We start from the raw sequence: 18,303 nt of genomic DNA on the forward strand, positions 1-18,303 counted from the left end.
TCCAGAATTTTAAGCGACTTATGACAAAGGGTTTTTCAGAGTTCCTAGTCCAACATATTGCAAGAAAAGAAGTTCCTGGTGGCATTTTTCAAAGAAAAAATTGACAAGGTTTGATGACTCATTGGGTGGGGAAAATAGGTTTTAAGCTGGAGATTTCAGGAAGAACTGATAGAAAGAGGGAAAGCTCAGAAATGAGTATCAGTAGAGGGGAAAATGATGAGATGTTTTGAAGGCATGTTGAATTCCAAATATCAGGGCAACATTCAAATGGAGATGCCCTTTGGGCAGCTGGGAACCTTGGAGACGAATTCATTCATTCTCATAACACTGCCCAGCACCTGCTACAAGCCTCTGCCAGACACTTCCCAGCACTGGAGAATTACCTCGGGGAGCCCTGAGCCCTCAGAGCCCCCTGCTCTACACCGCAAGCCCTGAACACACGATTGAATGGATCGCTGGCATGGCCCTAGCAGCCCCCACCATGTCGAGTGCCCTCCTGGAGATCCCACCCACCCCTCCAGGCCTGAAATAATGGACAGAAAGATTGACAACCATGGCAGGAACTATATGACTTTATTTTAAGCACAGACAGCAAGGAGGAAAAGAAGATTTGGGAAAGGAAGGGATGAGCAAGAGAAGGGGAGGGTGGGGGGCGGAGGGGCTGTCCTCCTCATGGGCTCAGGCAGCCCAGAATCCTCAGACAGAACAGATCCACGTGTCACTCCTCCCAACAGCCTTTCTCAGCCGGAGAAGGCAGGAGTCAAGGAGGGGACTCCCACGCAACGAGAAACAAGAAGCGGACAGCAGGGAAGATGGGTCCACATGAGATCAAGCTATCGCACCCGCCACCAGGCTGCACATGGTCAGGTTGGGCAGAAGGGCCAGCTGGGATCCTCGGGAAGGTGAGAGGGCTGGGGGCTCGGGTGCTCCTCCAAGCCCTGCCAACTTAACACTTCTTATAGCTGCTGCCACAGATTCCCACTCCGCGGGACTTGATGGTGCAGGTACGGGTGGTTGAGAGGTCCCCACATACGACTCCGCCCTGGGAGTTGCTCACACCTGCACAGGGACAATAATGAGAAGTCAGAACCCTCGGTGGGGGTGGGGAGCTGGTCCCAAACAGCCCCCACCTCCAATCAGAACTCCCTCCCTACCAGCCTAGAGCACCCAGGTGGACGGCTCCTGCTCAGCCACATCTCCGGGGACAAAGACAATGGGAGCTTCCCCGTGGTCTGTCCTCGGGACTTCCATTCTCACTGGAAGGGAGTCCATCTTGTAGTCCATCTCAACCCCTTCTTAATCTACTCTTTTGTAACTGATTTCAGGAAGACCTCCCTGGGGACACTGAGCTGATAAAATACCTGTTTAATCCAGAAAAGTGTTGGACACTTTTCTGGAACATGGACCAGCGTGTTTGAATAGGGAGAAAATAAGACCGGCACCCTGACAGGCCTGGAGTGAGGAATTGTTCCACTCAGGACCTGTCAACCCTCTGTAACTGTGTGGCTGGAAATGAACGGGACCCCCACGCCCTGGGTCTGTCCACCCTCAGAGCTAAGATGTTCTTCCCGCTGTCTAACCTCAGTGTCTCCCTTACGGGCCAGAATTACTCACAGATATTCACAGAGCTGATGCCATCACACAGCCTGATGAGGGAGAGAAAAGGTCAGCATTAGGACCGGGCAGGAGTTCCTGGCAATGATCCCAGGAGTCATGTGGTCACCAGCTCTGAACCTGGTCACCCAAGGAATCACCCAAGTCCCCCCCCAGAAGGTCCGAGGAGAAGGTCTGAGGTCTAGCATCCCCAGTAGCTCAGCATCTCCCCAGCTCTATCCCAAAAGAGCACAAGGGGCGGGCTCTCCCAGAATCTGTCTGGGAAGTGAGACCTGCCAAAACGCAGCGAGAGGCAGAGATCTCTTCACCTGCCCCCAGGAATTCAACTCCAGCCCACCTCCCCCGCCCCATAGACTGGCTACGTGACCTGGAACAATGCAGTCTCCCTGGGCCTCAGGTTGTCCATCTCCCTAATAGAAATATGTCTTTCTTTCTATCTTCCCCTTCTGCTTGAGGTCCCCTTCTATCCTCGCCCCTAACAAGTGGTGTTCTGCAACCAGCTCACAGAGCCTCTTTTGCACATTTCTGGCCAATTCTTCATGAAGTCAGAGTGGTAGCTTGAAATCAGCCATGATGGAAGTATTTACACCACTGGAATCAGCAAATACTATGAATCAGAGGGGTTTTTTTTCCCCCTCAGACATCCAGCAAACCGTCGTCCCTAATTAAATCATACAAGAAGACTATTGGAAATCAAGCAGTGGACCTCAATGAAGACTATTCTTTTTAGCCTCTCCCCATGGCAAGGAGGAACCCCGAAAGGGTTCCAAGATGGGAGCAGAAGAAATGGGGGCTGGGAAAGTATTGGGGCAAATAAACGGGTCAGGTCTGCAGGTGAGGATCTGAGCCCAATCGTGCTGGCTGCACCCACCTCTGCTCCTCGCCCTCCAGCAGGCGCCTATAGGTGGCGATCTCGATGTCCAGGCCCAGCTTAGAGCTCAACACCTCCTGGTACTCCCTGAGCAGGCGGGCCATGTCCTGCTTGGCCTTCTGCAGGGCTTCCTCCAGCCCGGCCAGCTTGCGGCGGGCGTCAGTGAGGGCCACCTCGCCCTGCTGCTCAGCCTGGCTGACGGCCGCCTCCAGCTTGGAGTTCTGGGGACCCAGAAGAGAACAGGGTGGGTTGTGGTCCCTGGGTCTCTCTGTCCATCTCCTGCATGTGTCCAGGCCTCCCGCCCAGCTGGGAACACCCCAGGAACAGTCCTCCCGCCCTATCCCCTGGGTCTCCCTGAGTGACTACAACCAGGGACCCTACTCATGCACATGGGCTGGGGGATGAATGGTGAGATCCACACGGAGCACACACTGCCTGTGGGACCCGGGTAGCCCCAAACAACCATTACCTGGCTCTTGGCATTATTGATCTCGGCGGTCAGCCTCTGGATCACGCGGTTCAGCTCGTTGATCTCCTCCTTGGTGCGGCGCAGGGTCTCCCCGTGCCGGACCACCGTGGCCTTTATCTCCTCGTACTGGGGGGAGGCAGAGAGACTCCTTGAGGCTTAGGATGGGACATCCCACCATTCAGGACAGCAGAGATGATAGTGCAGGTTGTACAGTGCTCAACCTGCGCAACCAAACATGGCAGCCCTGCCCTACCACCCCAACCTGAGCCCTCTCTGCGCTTTTACTATCATCCCAAAGATCAGAATCCCCAGACAAAAGAAGCCTTTTCTAATATACACCTCACATTCCTCCCACTGCCATGTGTGGAGGCAGTTGTCCTGTGCCACTTACCTTGCCGCGGTACCAGGACTCAGCCTCAGCCCGGCTACGGCTGGCAATGTCATCATAGTGAGCCTTGATCTCAGCCAGGATGCTGTCCATGTTGAGGTCCCGGCTGTTGTCCATCTTGACGATGACCGAGGTGTCTGAGATGTGGGCTTGGAGGACGCGGATCTCCTGGGGGACCAACAGCCATTCACATCACATATACCATCCCGAGCCAAGGAGAACAGAGCTCACATCCTTCCTTTACACCCATGCACACACACACATGGAGCCACCATTTCCAAAGCCCTCAGGCCTGCAGACCCCTCTGTCTGTTTGCTCTGGACACAGGCTGGCCTGGGACAGAGAGAGGAGGGTGACCAACGCCCTCCCTGCTGATGCTCACCTCCTCATACAGGGACTTCAGGAAGCTGATCTCCTCCACCAGGCTGTGGGCATTGGCCTCTAGGTCTCCCTTGCGCACGTAGACACCGTTCACCTCCTGGAGACACAGACACACAGGCAGTCCCCAGATGCTGTAGAGGTTTTCCAGAGGACTCCACCTCCCCCAGTCCCACCCTGGAGGAATCCCCAATCCCACTGCCAGCCCGGCAAAGCCAGTCACGGGCACAGACCCAGAAGTTGAGGGTCAGGGAGCTAAGCTCTCCCTCCCACAGTAGCAAAATGCAGCATGTGACTTTGGAAAGTTCCTCCACCTCTCTGGGCCTCTCTGCAAAGGCAGATCCAGAGAATTCCTGCCCTATGGACCTCCCAGGGTGTGAGGAGGAAAATGCCCTTCCATCGGGGGAATCAAGTATGAGCTGATGAACTGACAGAGGGAGGACCGCATGCCCCTGGGGCTGCCAGAGTCCCAGGCTGCTGGCCCACAGGCAGACTGACTCACCTGCTTGATTCTGACAAACTCATTCTCTGCCGTGGTCCTCAGGGTGACCTCCTCTTCATACCTCCACAAAAGAAAGGGATTTGGGAAATTATTCGGAGGTCTGGCTAGTAATGGAAGGGAGGAAAGACCACCCCAACCTGACCTGTCATGTTCCTCCCCCGGGATGTCTGAAATATCCCTGTCATCCATGTCCCTCCCCCCAGCTCTGAAACACCTGGCTCACCCATATCCTCAGTAGTACATTTCTCTAACTTATATAAACATTGCTCATTTTAAAGATCTGGGTTTTGCTATTCATCTAATATAATAAGCTGACTGCCCGGGCTTAGATCTGGGAAGGCAGGTGGAATTGGCAACAGGAACCAGCGGGTGGGAACAGTGGGGCAGAGGTGGTGTCATTTCTTTGTACCCCTGGTACCTAGCACAATAATGGAATAGAGTAAGTGCTCAGACCAGGTTTATGGGATGGATGGAAGGATGGATGGATGGATGGATGAATAGGGATGGTCATCCTGAAAAATTCATAATGCCATGGGGAAGGGCTCATAGCTGCTGTTTTAGCTTCTCTTCTCTTCATGTGTCTTCCCGTCACTGCCTTTGAAGCTGATAAAAGCACAGAGCCGGTTCATGAAGAAAGAAGTTTCTAAAGCAAGCGCGTTCAGTGGCCCCCCACCCCGTTGTCGTATCGTGTATCCCCTTCCAAGAGAAGACGCCCAGCCCCACCACACTCACTTCTTCTTGTAGCCCTCCAGCACCTCCTGCACGTGGTTGAGCTCCGAGGCCAACCTCCCGCTGTCGGCCTCCACGCGCTCGGCCTCCCGCCGCAGCGTCTCGATGTAGCCACTGAACAGAGGCTCCAGGTTGCTGTCGCAGCACTTGCGGTTCTGGTAGAACTGCCACTTGGTCTGCAGCAGCTTGTTCTGCTGCTCCAGGAAGCGCACCTGAGGCCCCAAAGAACAGCCATCCATTTGCCCATAATTCTGGCATCCTGGAGGACCCATCCCCCCCCCAGCTTCCACGTCAGCCTTTCCCTCCCCTCCCGCCCCCCCCACACACCAGGGCCTCTCTCTATCATTTGAAATGGTTGCAAGTATTAGTCCAAGTTTCCCATGATCTTGGAGATGTCCAAGTGGAGACATCCTTTCTCATACCCAGGGTCACCATGCCAGGGATCAAAATCCCCTCCCAAATCACAGAGATTTCCCCTAGGACACCTTCTCTGGCTAACTCTCCTGTTGACCCACACCTGTTGGGAGGGAGCATTGCCCAGGAGGCCTCAGCTGGTCCCATGTTCACTATGAGTGTGTGTCTATGTGTGTGTGTCTGTGTGTGAGATCGGGCTGGGAGTTCCAGGCAGCAGGATCATCCCAAAGGATGACCCTGTGGTCCTGCTCCTATCTCTTATGTGTATTTCTTATGCATCTTGTGTACATGTATGGCCTCCTCTCTCTGACAGGCAGTTCTAAGTCTTGTCCTTGTCTCTCTTTGGGGACCCTGTCAATCTGGACAGAGGTTGTGTTTAATAACAGTTGTATCGAACCAGGAATCCCTGCCCTGTTATCTCTCCGTGTCTGTGGCCTGGATGTGTGTCCATCTCTCCATCAGACTGGGAGCTCACCTGGACCCCATCCTCCTGCCTCAGCCTGAGTCCTGAGCATGGGTGGGACTCAGGAAGTGTGTGATCAAGGACACCCACCTTGTCGATGAAGGCAGCAAACTTGTTGTTGAGGCTCTTGATCTGCTCCTTCTCCTTTTGCTTCACACCCTGCGCGTTGGGGTCCATCTCCAGGTTGAGGGGCACCAGGAGGCTCTCATTGACCGACACAGTGGTGATGCTGGGTGCGCTAAGTCCACACAGGCCACCAGAGCGGTATCCGAAGCTGCGGCCGCTGGAGCCAGCCCGGACGCCCCCACAGACGCTGCGGCTGCCAAAGCCGCTGGCAAGGCCGCGGTAGCAGGAGATGCCGCGGTAGGGGGCGGCGGTGATGCAGCAGCGGCCAGGTCGGGGCCCACAGGCCGAGGAGCAGCTGAAGGTGCGGCCAGAGCTGTATCCTTGAGTGGCCACACAGGAGCTGGACGTGCGGACTCCACTGCAGGAGCTAAAGCGAGCTGATCCACAGGTCATGGTGGCTGTAGGCTGGAGGAGACGAAGGCAGAGGAAGAAGCGGAGGATGCTGTCCTCTCCCCCGCTGCCTGCCCCTTTTATACACCCGGACACCTGGGTCTGCCCGCCTCCCCGTGTGGAGCGGCCGCGTTGTCACCTTTATGGGCTTGGGGAACTTCCCAGTCATTTCTCCTCTCTCCTTGGGTAACATCAGCAAGATGGAGTTTTGGAAAATCCTACACTCAGGCAACACTGAAGCCTCAGCAGCATTTCTTCCACAGCGGAGGGCCCGAGGGCGCCCGAGGGTGAGTCAGGCGAGGCCCGTGCACTCTGCACTTGCTGAGATGATGAAGGTGGGGACGGGAAGCCGGGTTGGGACAAGTTCGTTCAGGTGGTGAGCTAGAATCATAACCTCCATCTTTCAGTTGGGGCCACAAGATGCGCTGAGAGCAGGGACAAAGGACGGGCCATCTTAGGGGTGAGGGAGGGGGCAGCTTTGAGAGGAAGAGCCTTCCAGGGGCCCCGCAGGCAAGGCCGCAGGGACCACACTTCAGGGCAACCTAGAACCCTTGGCCCTGGGCACGGGCCGAGGGAAAGCGCATCTACACTCACTAAAGCACGGAAATGGCTCCCACACCACCGACACATTATTTGTTCACCCACTTCATGCAGCAGGACCCAGGAGCTTGGTGGCTGTGTGTCACCAGTGTTGGGGGAGGGTTCCAAACATCTGGATTCCTAAAATCCCCAGCCAGTCCATCCACCTCCATCCCTTCCCATGAGCCTGCACGATCCCTCAGCCCCACCCAACACAGAGTCTCTCTCAGCGAGACCATCAGCACAGGGCCACACTCTCCACACAGCCTCTATCAAAGGGCTCCCTGTCGCCTGGGACCCTTTCAGAGGGTCTTCTCCCACAAGGTCTGACCCTGGAGTGAGCAGTGGGACTGGGGGTCCCAGCCAGAGAGCATCCGTGTGAGGAGACCACAGCTCCCAGGCCAGGAACAGCGGGCTGGCCCAGGATGGGAGGTGGAAGGGGGGAGCCGGGGGATGGTTACCAGAGCAGGTACCTGGGGTGCCCAGTGAGCAACAGAGGGGAAATAACAACAACGACAACAGTAATAATAGCAGCTGGTATTTATTGAGCACCGACTATGCACCAGGCCTTGTACTAGTGCTTTACACACACACCTCACTACCCTCACCTCGTCCCTGGAAAAGTGTGGTATCTTCATTCTAGATACAAAGGAAACTGAGGCTCAGACATGTTATGTAATTTTTGCCCAGATGGTAAGTGGCGGAGCCCAGGCTTGAACCCCAGCGGTGTCTGATCCCAGAAGCACTTTTGACCACTATCCAACCGAGAAGGAAGCACATTGAAAGGGGCACGTTGATGTTCAAGACGTTTCATAATGATGCCTTGGGTTACCAAAGGAGACACACACACAGACACACTTTCACACACACACCCTATGTACTATGCCCATGTCCCATTTGCTCACACGCCTCTGAGCATGGCCGTCTCCACATCAAGCTCCTCCAGGCTCAGCTTGACATTCTAAGCCACTCCGCCCATCCACCAGATCCACCACCCACCCTCAGCCTGCCTCCTTTCCCCTGCCCTCATCTATCCCCTATTTTTCAGCCAAACTGGACCGCCCACTGTTCCTCTCGCATCCTGCGACCTCCCTTCCTTTGTGTCTTTGTCTGAATCCTCCTCCCCTCTCCTATCTCAGCACAGCTAATTCTCCACCTTTCTTCAGGCCCAGCCAACCTGCCATCTCCTCCAAGGACCCTGCCCTGACCTCTGGCCCCAAGCCCCTGGAGTGGCGGCTCACTCTCCTGCCAACTGCCCATGGCACGCAGCATTCCTCCCTGGCGCCAGGCCCCCTGCGGCTCTGTAGCAAGGCCCTCAGTGTGGAGCCTGCCTGGCCTGGGCTGCAGGCTCCTCCTTCACACTCTGAGCCCGGTTCCAGCTCGGCGCTCAGCACGTGTCTGCTCCCTGCCTTGAACTGACTCCTGGGGCCCACAGAGGGATTAAAGACGTGACAACCAAGACAGAGCATTAGCTTTTCATCAATAGACCGGTGGATTGGGGATTAAAAGGGCAAGGGAGTGAGTTCTAGAAGATCTGGTGGAGAATGGAGCAGCCCCCCCCTCCTCCCCAGCACTCACGCCTACCAACCCTCTCCACGGGGAAGGCTGTGCGTGACTGTGTCTGAACTCCCTCACGCTTCAGCCCGTTAATCCCCACTGGGTCCCAAGAATAATGAAGGGGACCCAGGGCACATAGTCCCCTGGGGCTGGGCCAGCGCTTAGTACTGACAATCTGGAGGACCACCTTGCTCTAGCTGCCAAACCTTTCAATTCCATCCCCTTCAGGCTGTGACCTTAGCAGGCACAACTCAGCCTGCAGCCTTCCAGTCTCTGGATTTTAACTGCACTTAATTATCTGTGTAAACAAAGGCTGATTATCAACCTCCTCACTGAGTGTGATAGCACAGAAAGTCTGCTCCACCCGCCCACCAAAATCCAGAAAGGTCCAAGCAAGCATCATGTAAGTGCCTCCATGAGTCTAATTTAAGGTCTCCACACTTCACGGTAAGTCCATTTCCTCTGTGAGGGAGACACCAAGGAAAGACTTCTCCAATACTATATTCCTGGAGAAAATTGCATAGCCCCAAAGCCATTAGTCACACAGCTGGCAACCCCAGTTGGAGCTGGAAGTGGACGCACGAGACACTGTAGAGCTGGGCTCCGACTTCCACAGAGGCCAACACGAAGGATGGGCTGAGTCTCCTGCAAAAGCAAGGCTGGACCCCAGGGACTCCGGCCCACGAGAGTGTGGGAAAGATGGCAAAGGGGGCAGTGGGGCGCTCCCTGGAAAGGGGATGCCAGCCAGGCACAGTTGGCCGTGGTGACCGCTGGGGCTCCAGGATTTAATTACCCTCTGCACGACAACAACTCATATTTAAAAGCAAAGGAAGCTGAGGGTGATTTGCAGGTTTCTCTTTAATGCTGGCTGCTGAGTTCACACTCTGGTTTCCTCCGCCCAAGAACTGGATGCATAATTAACTTTTCTGATGATGCGATATGGCCTTCCAGAGCCAGTGGCCATGACCAAGCAACAACTGAGGATAAGACTTTGGATCAGGCCAATTTCTCTAAGAACCCAAAGCCTGGCAGTCTGGGCTCCTGCCTGGGAGAAGAACTCCACCCTCACTCAGCCCACCCCCAAGACTCAGACCCTGGCGGGGAGCGAGGAGTACCATGGGGGAGGGCTGGGAGCTTCCCTTCAGATTCTGACTCTGCCCCTGGGTGGAGCCTTCTCTGCTTGACCTAAAACAAGTCCCTGGACCACTCTGAGTTGCCCCTTCCTAATCAGGCAAATGGGCACAATAATGCTGACCTTAGAGGATGCCCTGGGCGTTAGATGAGACCATACGGTAGTTATAAAGCCCTGCACACCGTAGGCACTCCATAAATGCAGCTCCCTTCCCCTCCCCGCAAGCAGAGTGGAGAGGGGTATGGGACGCAATCAATCACTGCCGGAGGAGAGAGGACACCACACTCCCTAGGAGAGGAGCTCTGAGCCGAGTTCTGAGAAAGAGGGAAGAGAAAGTTTTTGCCCAAAGGGAGACAGGATGAATGGCAAATTAATAATAGAATAAATAGAACAAGCAAACAAATAAACAAACATTTACGGTTCCTATTAAGTGCTAGGTGGGGCCCTAAACGCTTTCCGTGCATTATCTCATTAGGTGCTTAACAACTCTCAGACGGGCACTGTTCCTATACCTGTTTTCCACATGAGGAAACTGAGGCTCAGAGAGGTGGTTCCCCTGTCCAAGGTCACGAGAACAATCTGCAGGAGTGACTTCAGAGACCCCTCTGCTACACACACACACTGGCCCCCCGCACCGGGCGGAGATGCCCAGATAACCAAGACCAAGGCTGCCGCTCTGGCACCGATGGGGGGCGCGGGGTGCCCGGCTGCGCAGCCTGGGGTCGGGGCCCACGATGCAGCGCCACCCTGGCCGAGGCCGCGGAGGGGCGTGGGGGGAGCGCAGGGTGTCGCAGCGCACAGCCCGCGGAGCTGACCGGCGCTTCCCGGCCCATAAAGCGCGGGCGGGAGGCAACGCCGTTTTATGGAGGCGGCCGGGCCGCTTGGAATCCCGGCTGCCCGAGGCGCGAGGGCCGACCCCACGCTCGTAAAGCCGCCGGCCGCGCGCTCCCTGCCCGGCCCGCGGGCCGCGATATAAGGCGCCGCGCGGGCTCGGGGTCCAGCGCCCGCCCCGTCCCGCCGCCGCGCCTTGTCCTGCCGCTCAGCCCGCCTCGGCGCCCCCTGCGCGCCCCGGCCTGGCCGCGGCTGCATCAGGGCCGCCCCCTACCGCGGCGTCTCCTGCTACCGCGGCCCCGCTGCGTCTGCGGGGGCTTCCGGGCCGGCTCCTGAGGCCGCAGCTTCGGATACCGCTCCGGCGAAGTGCGCGCACCCAGCTCTCCCTGCATCACCACCGTGTCGGTCAACGAGAGCCTCCTGGCGCCCCTCAACCTGGAGATCGACCCCAACGCGCAGAGCGTGAAGCACGAGGAGAAGGAGCAGATCAAGTGCCTCAACAACAGGTTCGCTGCCTTCATCGACAAGGTGGGTGTCCTTGATTACGCCTTTCCTGAACCTTCCCTTCCTGGGCTATGCACTGAAGAGGTAGTCAGGGGCTGGAGGGATGTGGTCCAGGTGAGCTCCCAGTCTGATGGAAGAGATGGACACACATCCAGGACAGACAGACACAGAGATGAGTATAGGGCAGGGGCTCCTGGTCTGATAGCACTGTTGTTATACGCAACCTCTGTCCAGACAGGCAGGGTCCCTACAGACAAGATGAGTGTCCTTGATCACACCCTTCCTGAACCTGTAAGTCTTGGAAGGACCTGGGAATTCACAGCTCAGACTCCAGAAGTGGGGACTAGGGACGGCTGATATTTGATGTGACAATTTTAGGTGGTACATCAAAGCATTAAATAACATCATAACACCTGATAAGACAGTTAAGATTCAATGGAGAAAATCTCATTGGGTGCTAATATGTCTTTACCATCCCTCTGACGCTTGCTGTGCTCCCACTTTGAATAAAGAGAGCAAGCCTGAGGTTCAGAGCTGTCTGGGGCCACAGTTTCAGCCAGAATTTCATGTCGTATGCTTTCCTTTTACGTCTGCCTGTGATACTGGTTTTACAACCGTGGTGGTCATATAAAGTTACCCCTTCAACTCCATTCAAGTGTAAATGTCAAGCGAATCCATTTACAGGTTAATCAGGAGCACAGTGGCACCAGGAGATGGCACGGTCCTGAAGTCTGCCCAGGAAGTGTTCATATTTGAGGTCGCTGCCAGCAGCCCAGCCCTCTGAGTGTACACAGCAGAGAGAGGAGTCAGGGATAGAGGGCCAGGGCCTGCCCAAGGGCCCACCGAGAGTGGGCAGCAGCAGGACAGCGAGCCCAGGCTCTGTCCATCTCTGCAGCCCCCTGGGCCCCTCCAGGGTGAATGACTTCCAGTGAGGGCTTGCACGCCGCGCTCCCCCGCAGCCCACACCCTCCCTATTTTCCAAAACCTTCCCCCATTCACATTCCCTGCCTGGCCTGCAGGGACACGTGAGTGTCCAACATAGGACTTTGGGCCACCTGGGACCACACCCCTGTCCCTGTGCCTCCTCAGGCCCCAGCCATCCTGCTCAGTGAGAGCCTGCCCTCTCCGCCCTCTCCAGCCAGGTAGCCTTCCCACCTTGACCATCCATCCTAGCCCCAGGCTGGCCCCTGAGGACAGAGATAATGAAGCCCCGGGCCCTGCCCCTGGGGAGCTCACAGCAAAAGGCTTTCATCCTACTCTATCCCTCCCAATCCTCCTCTAACTTCCTTTCCTCCAAGAAGCCTTCCCTGATTGCCGCTACCCTCCACCCATACCTGCCGCCCCCACCCCAGCCCAACAGGAACCCAGCGCAGCCTATGCCCCTCAGCTTTTCCTCATCCCATCCAGGCCCACCAGGACAGACCCTCACTCAGGCCAGAACAAGCAATCACGACACAAGGATTCCGCCAATGGCTCCTCAGACCAGGAAAGCTCGGCAGGGGCTGTGCCAGCCACCCCCTGTCCTGTACGCTGCACCACCGCAGGTCCTGTCCTGAGTCTGCCTTTGCCCTAAGCAGGGCTGGGGGGAGCAGCTCCTCCCACCGACTGTTCTCCCGCTACCACCGCAGGTGCGCTTCCTGGAGCAGCAGAACAAGCTGCTGGAGGTCAAGTGGAGGTTCTACCAGAAGCCGCTGTGGCCGGATGCCAAGTGCGTGGAGGCCAACAGCGGGAGGCTGACCTTGGAGCTCAACCACGTGCAGGAGGTGCTGGGGAGCTACAAGAAGAGGTGAGCACATCGGGGAGGAGCGTCTGGAGAAAGGAGATGGGATTCAGTTAAAGCAGGAGAGCTTTGGATTAGCCCACAAGAAGAACTTTCCAACAAAAAGCAGACGACAAGAAGCCTGTGGGAGAACTTTTCCTTTCTGGGATGGGAGCTTAAACATCGGAGAGAGTCTGAGCTGCTCCAGCTCCCTCATCACCATGCGTTTATCTCATTAATCCATCAAACACTTCCTGAACTTCTACTCTATGTTCCAAGTGCCGTGTTGGGCCCTGAGGTGGGGCAGGGGTGAGAAAGGACAGAGGAGGGGAAAGTGTTCCTGTCCCCAGGGACTTACGATCCAGAAGCAGAGAGGAGGCCTACAAAAATATGCAGGGCACCCACCCAGCCCCCATCAGGAATGAGAGTCCCTGAAACAGGCTGAGCAGTGGGTGACGTGGCTGGGTTTGAGCGCCCGGAGGAAATAGATGGACAGGGTCCCTCCGCATCTGGATTCTGTAACCACCTCCAGAGCACGCGGTTCCTGGCATGTGTTCGTCTGGGCTTCATGGCCAGCCTATGGAATTTCTAGCCACCGACCCTTGTGTCCTTTGTCCCCAGGTATGAAGAGGAGGTGGCACTAAGGGCCACCACTGAGAATGAATTTGTGGGCCTGAAGAAGGTGAGTGACCCCAGAATCCTTGTCCCACACCTCAGAACTGAGGGCAGAAGCAGGAGGGAGCTCTCTGTAACTCAGAGAGGCTGAGGGACTCCCTCAGAGTCACACAGCACCACCTCTTCCCTATTCCTTTCCCCAAATGCCGCAGTGCTCCCTGAGCTGCCCCAGACCTCAGAGTACTCTCCTGCTTCAAGCAGGGCAGTCTTCTCCCCCATCCAGGGTAACTCCCATCTGGCCATGGGCCTCCTGCCTCCTGCCCTGTGTGTGGCAGAGAGCAGGCACTCTGTGAATGCCGGTGGATGACAGTACGCGACTGCCAGAGGCTGGCTGCATCCTCGGGCCCGGCAGCAGGTGGGAAGAGCTGGCGTGAACGAGGCCGTTGTTCCTCACCTCTCGGAATTCCGTCTGCACAGGCGCCGGCATGGGGACGCTCACCAGGTCCTTCCAGCCACCTCCATATGAGGAAGGCAGGGGTTACCATGGAGAAACTGAGGCACAGAGGTCCAGGGTCTTGCCCTGAATTGCACTGAGACCTCTTCTGACCACAGATCTAGATTTCTTTCCATGAGATTCCAGAGCAGAGAGGGTGGGGCATCACTGGAACAGACCCATTTTACAGGAGATTCTAAGTTTCAGTGATAGCTCCAGATGTGGATTCCAGAGGAGTCATTCCAGTGGGAACCAGAGGAAGTGCCTGGAACCCTCAGGATCCCCCTCTGTTGCCCAAACATGCTCCTCACGGCAGAAAGGACCTCACCAATGCCATGGTACCAGGCACTGGGCTGAGCAGCTCAGAAGGGTGTCTGGGGAGTGTGCCCAGCCCAGTGAGGTGTCCCTCGCTGGTGGGGAGAGCTCTATGTTGTCACTCCAGTGAGACCCCTGGGCCGCCTTCTCCCCTTTAGGACGTGGACTGCGCCTACCTGCACAAATCAGACCTGGAGACCAACGCGGAGGCCCCGGTCCAGGAGATCGACTTCCTGCGGCGACTGTATGAGGAGGTAGGGGCCGCAGGGCCGTGGGGCAGCAAGGAGGGTGTGAGTCAGACACCGGAAAGGACTTGCCACCATTTCGGCTTCTGACCCTTGGGTGGGGGCAGTGCAGAGCAGAGTTCAGAGACCTGAGGAAGTTTATGTCAGAAGGTGAAAAACTGTAGCTTGATGTCTCACTGCCATGCCCCAGATGGGCTGGTGTTTCTCATTACTATGGTGACCGTTATCACAAATTGGTAAATTCTGGTCCTAGACCCAAAGGATGGAGACAGGAGGCCCCGACTGAAATCAGGCAGTGCACCTCCAGCATGAGCTCCTCTCAGCCTCGCGACTCGGGGCCTGAGGAGCACTGAGAGGTCCCAGGGCTGAGGGGGAGACTTCACCTTGGAGGGTCGGGCTTCAGACAGTGAGGCTATGGAGGAAGCAGGGCAGGGGACAGGGAAGGACCAGGAGAGGGCTGCCAGGCGGGGCTCTGGTCAAAGAAACTCCTACCCTCCAGCCACTCCCCACTCAGCAGCTCCAGATCCTCCACGCCCACATCTCAGACACCTCGGGCATCGTCAAGATGGACAACAGCCGGGAACTGAACATGGACAACATCCTGGCCAAGATCAAGGCCCAGTACGATGACATCGCCAGCGGCAGCCAGACCGAGGCCGAGTCCTGGTACCGCAGCAAGGTGAGCGGGCCCAGTGCCCCAGCAGGGAGGATGCTAAAAGGGCTTCGGCCTTTTTCCAGGTGGGATGGGCAGGCTACTCTCAGGATGGGGCAGCGGATGTGCAAGCTGTGGGGCTCAGTGGGATGTCCCATCCTGAGCCTCAGGAGCCTCTCTGCCTCCCCCCAGTGTGAGGAGATAAAGGCCACGGTGGTCTGGCACGGGGAGACCCTGCGCCGCACCAAGGAGGAGATCAACGAGCTGAACCGCGTGATCCAGAGGCTGACCGCCGAGGTCGAGAATGCCAAGTGCCAGGTACGAGAGCCTGGCCCACCCCTCAGTGCAGGAGGAGAATGGGTTAGCCTGAAGCAGGGGGATCTAAGTTGGACCTCCTGCCAGTGTGTGGGGAAAAGAACAAACATCAAATGTGAGAAAATTGGGCTCTCAAATCAGCCCTGCCACTAGCTCATGACATGATTCGGGGTCACCCATTTCACCTCTCTGGCCCACTGTTCTAGGTCAGTGATCGCACACTCAGATATCCACAGGGGGTGGTAATGAGTGAAGTAAGCTGGTCCGATCCAACTGAGGCCAGCCCTATGGAAATGCAGGCCCAGTGGGGCCGTATCCTCTGATTTTTCAACAGAAGCCAGATTCTGGATTTTTATGTTAAATTTCAAAAACTAAAGACTCTGTGCCAACATTCCCTGGGAGCACTAATTTGCAACTCATGACCCAACAAATGGGTAAAGTCCCTTCTTCTTCTGACAGTCGATGGTCAGTGGATGCCTGGCCTCTGACCCTGGATCCAGAGCAGGGAGCCTTAATAACTCTCTCCTGACCCCCAGGAACTCGAAGCTGGAGGGGGCCATGAGCCAGGCTGAGCAGCAGAGCGAGGCGGCCCTCACTGACGCCGGCTGCAGGCTGGCTGGGCTGGAGGAGGCCCTGCAGAAGGCCAAGGAGGACATGGCCTGCCTGCTCAGGGAGTACTAGGAGCTGATGAATGCCAAGCTGGGCCTGGACTCGGAGATCACCACCTACAGGCGCCTGCTGGAGGGCGAGGGGCAGAGGTGAGGCCCTCAGCGGTGGGGAGGATGTCTCTTCCATCCCCCCAAACTGTGCTTAGAGCCAGGAGCATGTTTGCATATTATTTGCATCTGATTTGCATCAAGATTACTTGGAGGAGGGAATTTGCAGGTTAACAGTAGATTTCATCAGCTTTGCTCCCCCTCAACTAATTTTTGTCTCTTTGCTCTCCCCACAAGGTTGTGTGAGGGTGTTGGTGCTATAAACATCTGTAAGTGACCAGTGACCCATACTGTGGGTTCTGAAATAAGGGCTTGAGATGGGCAAACTTTTTCTTAAAGGGCAGATAGCAAATATTTTAGGCTTGTGGGCCATGCAGCCTCTGTCTCAACTCTTCAGCTCAGTCCATGTGATGTGAAAGCAGCCACAGCCATAAGCAATACTTAACAAATAGGTATCACTGGGTTCCAACAAAACTGTATTTACAAAAACAGGAGGCTGGCGTGTGCGGCCATAGTTGGAAGACTCTAAAAGGAAGGAGGGGGTGTGGCAGTGAATGATTGTAACTTAAAATTGCTATTTCTGCCTATAGGGAGGGTCTGGGCTAAGAGTTTATCAAAGATGCTTGAAGTTAAACTGCAGGAAGGAGTGCTCAGGTGTGAGGATGTTGGGGGAGCTGGGAAAGAGAAATGGAGGGGTGGAGCTCTGAGCGAGAGAAGAGGGCTCTGGGCCAGCAAGCAAGGGGCCGCGTGCCACGACCTCACACGAGAACTAAGCCCTGTCTTCCACCTGCAGGTGTCAGCAGCTCCCGGGCCGGTGTCGTCTGCGGGGACCTCTGCGTATCGGGCTCCCGGCCCTGCACCGGGAACGTGGCGGTGAGCGCCGGCCTGTGCGCCCCCTGCGCGCCCGCCCGGTGCGCGCCCCCGGAACACAGCTGCGGCCGCGGCCGCCTGGTGCGGTTTGCGTAGCGCCTCCGGCTTCGTAAATACCCGGCTCCGCGAGCGAACTGTCCCCGCCTGCGGCGGCGGCCCCGGACCTCCCAGAGGCCCTGGCTTGAGGCCGAAGGGCTGCGGGAACCGGCCGGCCCGACCTGACCAAACTGCGGCTTCTCTCCTTGCCTCTCCCCGCTTCGTCTCTTCGTTTCTTCCGGGCAGGCCGGGCTCCTCGGCCGCATGTCTAGCAGCTCCCCCCACCCCTAAGAGTCTAAACGACTGGTTTCCTCGCAGCCCTGGGCAAAGATCCAACCTCGGGCTGCCCTGGGGACTCAGACGCGTGTGGCTTCTAAGGGACAGCCTGACCCCAGGGCCCCTCGTGGTGGACGCTGTGGCGCGGTACCTCCCCCCCCCCCCTTCTGAACCCTCTGAGGTTGCGTTGCCAAGTACGGACGACCTTCCGCTGCTGCCTGCGCTCCCCTCGTGCTGGGTCTCCACTTTCTAATAAAGGTCATGGGTCATATATAAGTCGCTGCCGTCACACGTTTGTGCTTACACATGTGGCCTTCCGGCCCAGTTTTCACCCCGGTCAGAGGCAACAGAGGAGCTGTTCTCAGCCAAAGAGGGAGAGAGAGCTGTCTGAGGCGCCCTACCCCTAGCCGGATGCTATATACATCCTGAAGGATGGGCGCCAGTCCCAAAAACCCAGACACGGAAGAGTGAGGAGCAGCTAGAAGCCACGAGAGAAGGGCAAGAGGGAGGAGCCTTAGTCAGGAGGGGAAGGGCCTGGCCCTCCAGACACCTGAATGAGGACCTCATCACTTATGGCTGCTGGGGCACCCGTGGTCCACTTCTTCCACTCCCCCCTCCATCCCCACCTCAACATATGAAAATTCCTGGCCATGAGATCAAATATACAGAAACCAACACCCCCTAGGTGGCCCCCCTACTCCACACACACCCCACCACCACCACCCCTGGTGGGGGAGGGGCGAGGGTTCCCAGACACAGAGACTTCCCACCTCCTCCCCAGGACCCATCATAGTGCTGCTGTCCATCCGGGATGGATATTCCCAAGCACAGACCACAAAAACACGCCCCACACTCACAGACACACAGACCCTGACACATAGATGCCCCCACCAAGCACAGACTTAACACGTAGGAGTGTCCCCCACCAGGGATCCAGATACACAGCCCGGCCCTCAGCCCAGTGACCCAGGCACAGAGCTCCCTACCAGAGATATAGACTCTGGGAACCTCTCCCCCTACCCCCTCCCAAACACACACACATACCCCCTCCCACCGCCATCACC

General features: G+C 56.8%; 1 protein-coding gene and 1 pseudogene across 1 annotated transcript; one reads left to right on the forward strand and one right to left on the reverse strand.

Moving 5' to 3' along the window:
- Nucleotides 1-589: 589 nt before the first annotated feature.
- Nucleotides 590-10,789, reverse strand: LOC124245753 (keratin, type II cuticular Hb6-like). Its single transcript, XM_046673455.1, has 9 exons — nt 5,919-10,789; nt 4,955-5,163; nt 4,223-4,283; nt 3,725-3,820; nt 3,346-3,510; nt 2,955-3,080; nt 2,486-2,706; nt 1,615-1,646; nt 590-1,059 (listed from the first exon to the last, which is right to left on the reverse strand). Exons 1-9 carry the CDS (start codon nt 6,345-6,347, stop codon nt 947-949), a joined length of 1,452 nt encoding a protein of 483 aa, XP_046529411.1. The 5' UTR covers nt 6,348-10,789; the 3' UTR covers nt 590-946.
- LOC124225859 (keratin, type II cuticular Hb1-like) lies at nt 10,347-18,247 on the forward strand (annotated as a pseudogene).
- The last annotated feature ends 56 nt before the right edge of the window (nt 18,248-18,303 follow it).

The sequence above is a fragment of the Equus quagga genome, chromosome 1, assembly GCF_021613505.1.
Source record: "Equus quagga isolate Etosha38 chromosome 1, UCLA_HA_Equagga_1.0, whole genome shotgun sequence".
NCBI classification, from domain to species: domain Eukaryota; kingdom Metazoa; phylum Chordata; class Mammalia; order Perissodactyla; family Equidae; genus Equus; species Equus quagga.

Coding starts and splice junctions, on each gene's coding strand:
- LOC124245753 (XM_046673455.1), bottom strand. CDS start 6,347: ATGACCTGTGGATCAGCTCGCTTTAGCTCCTGCAGTGGAGTCCGCACG. Junction 5,164..5,918: donor TTGCTGCCTTCATCGACAAG/GTGGGTGTCCTT, acceptor TTGGGGCCTCAG/GTGCGCTTCCTGGAGCAGCA. Junction 3,081..3,345: donor AGTCCTGGTACCGCGGCAAG/GTAAGTGGCACA, acceptor GCCTCCCCCCAG/TACGAGGAGATAAAGGCCAC.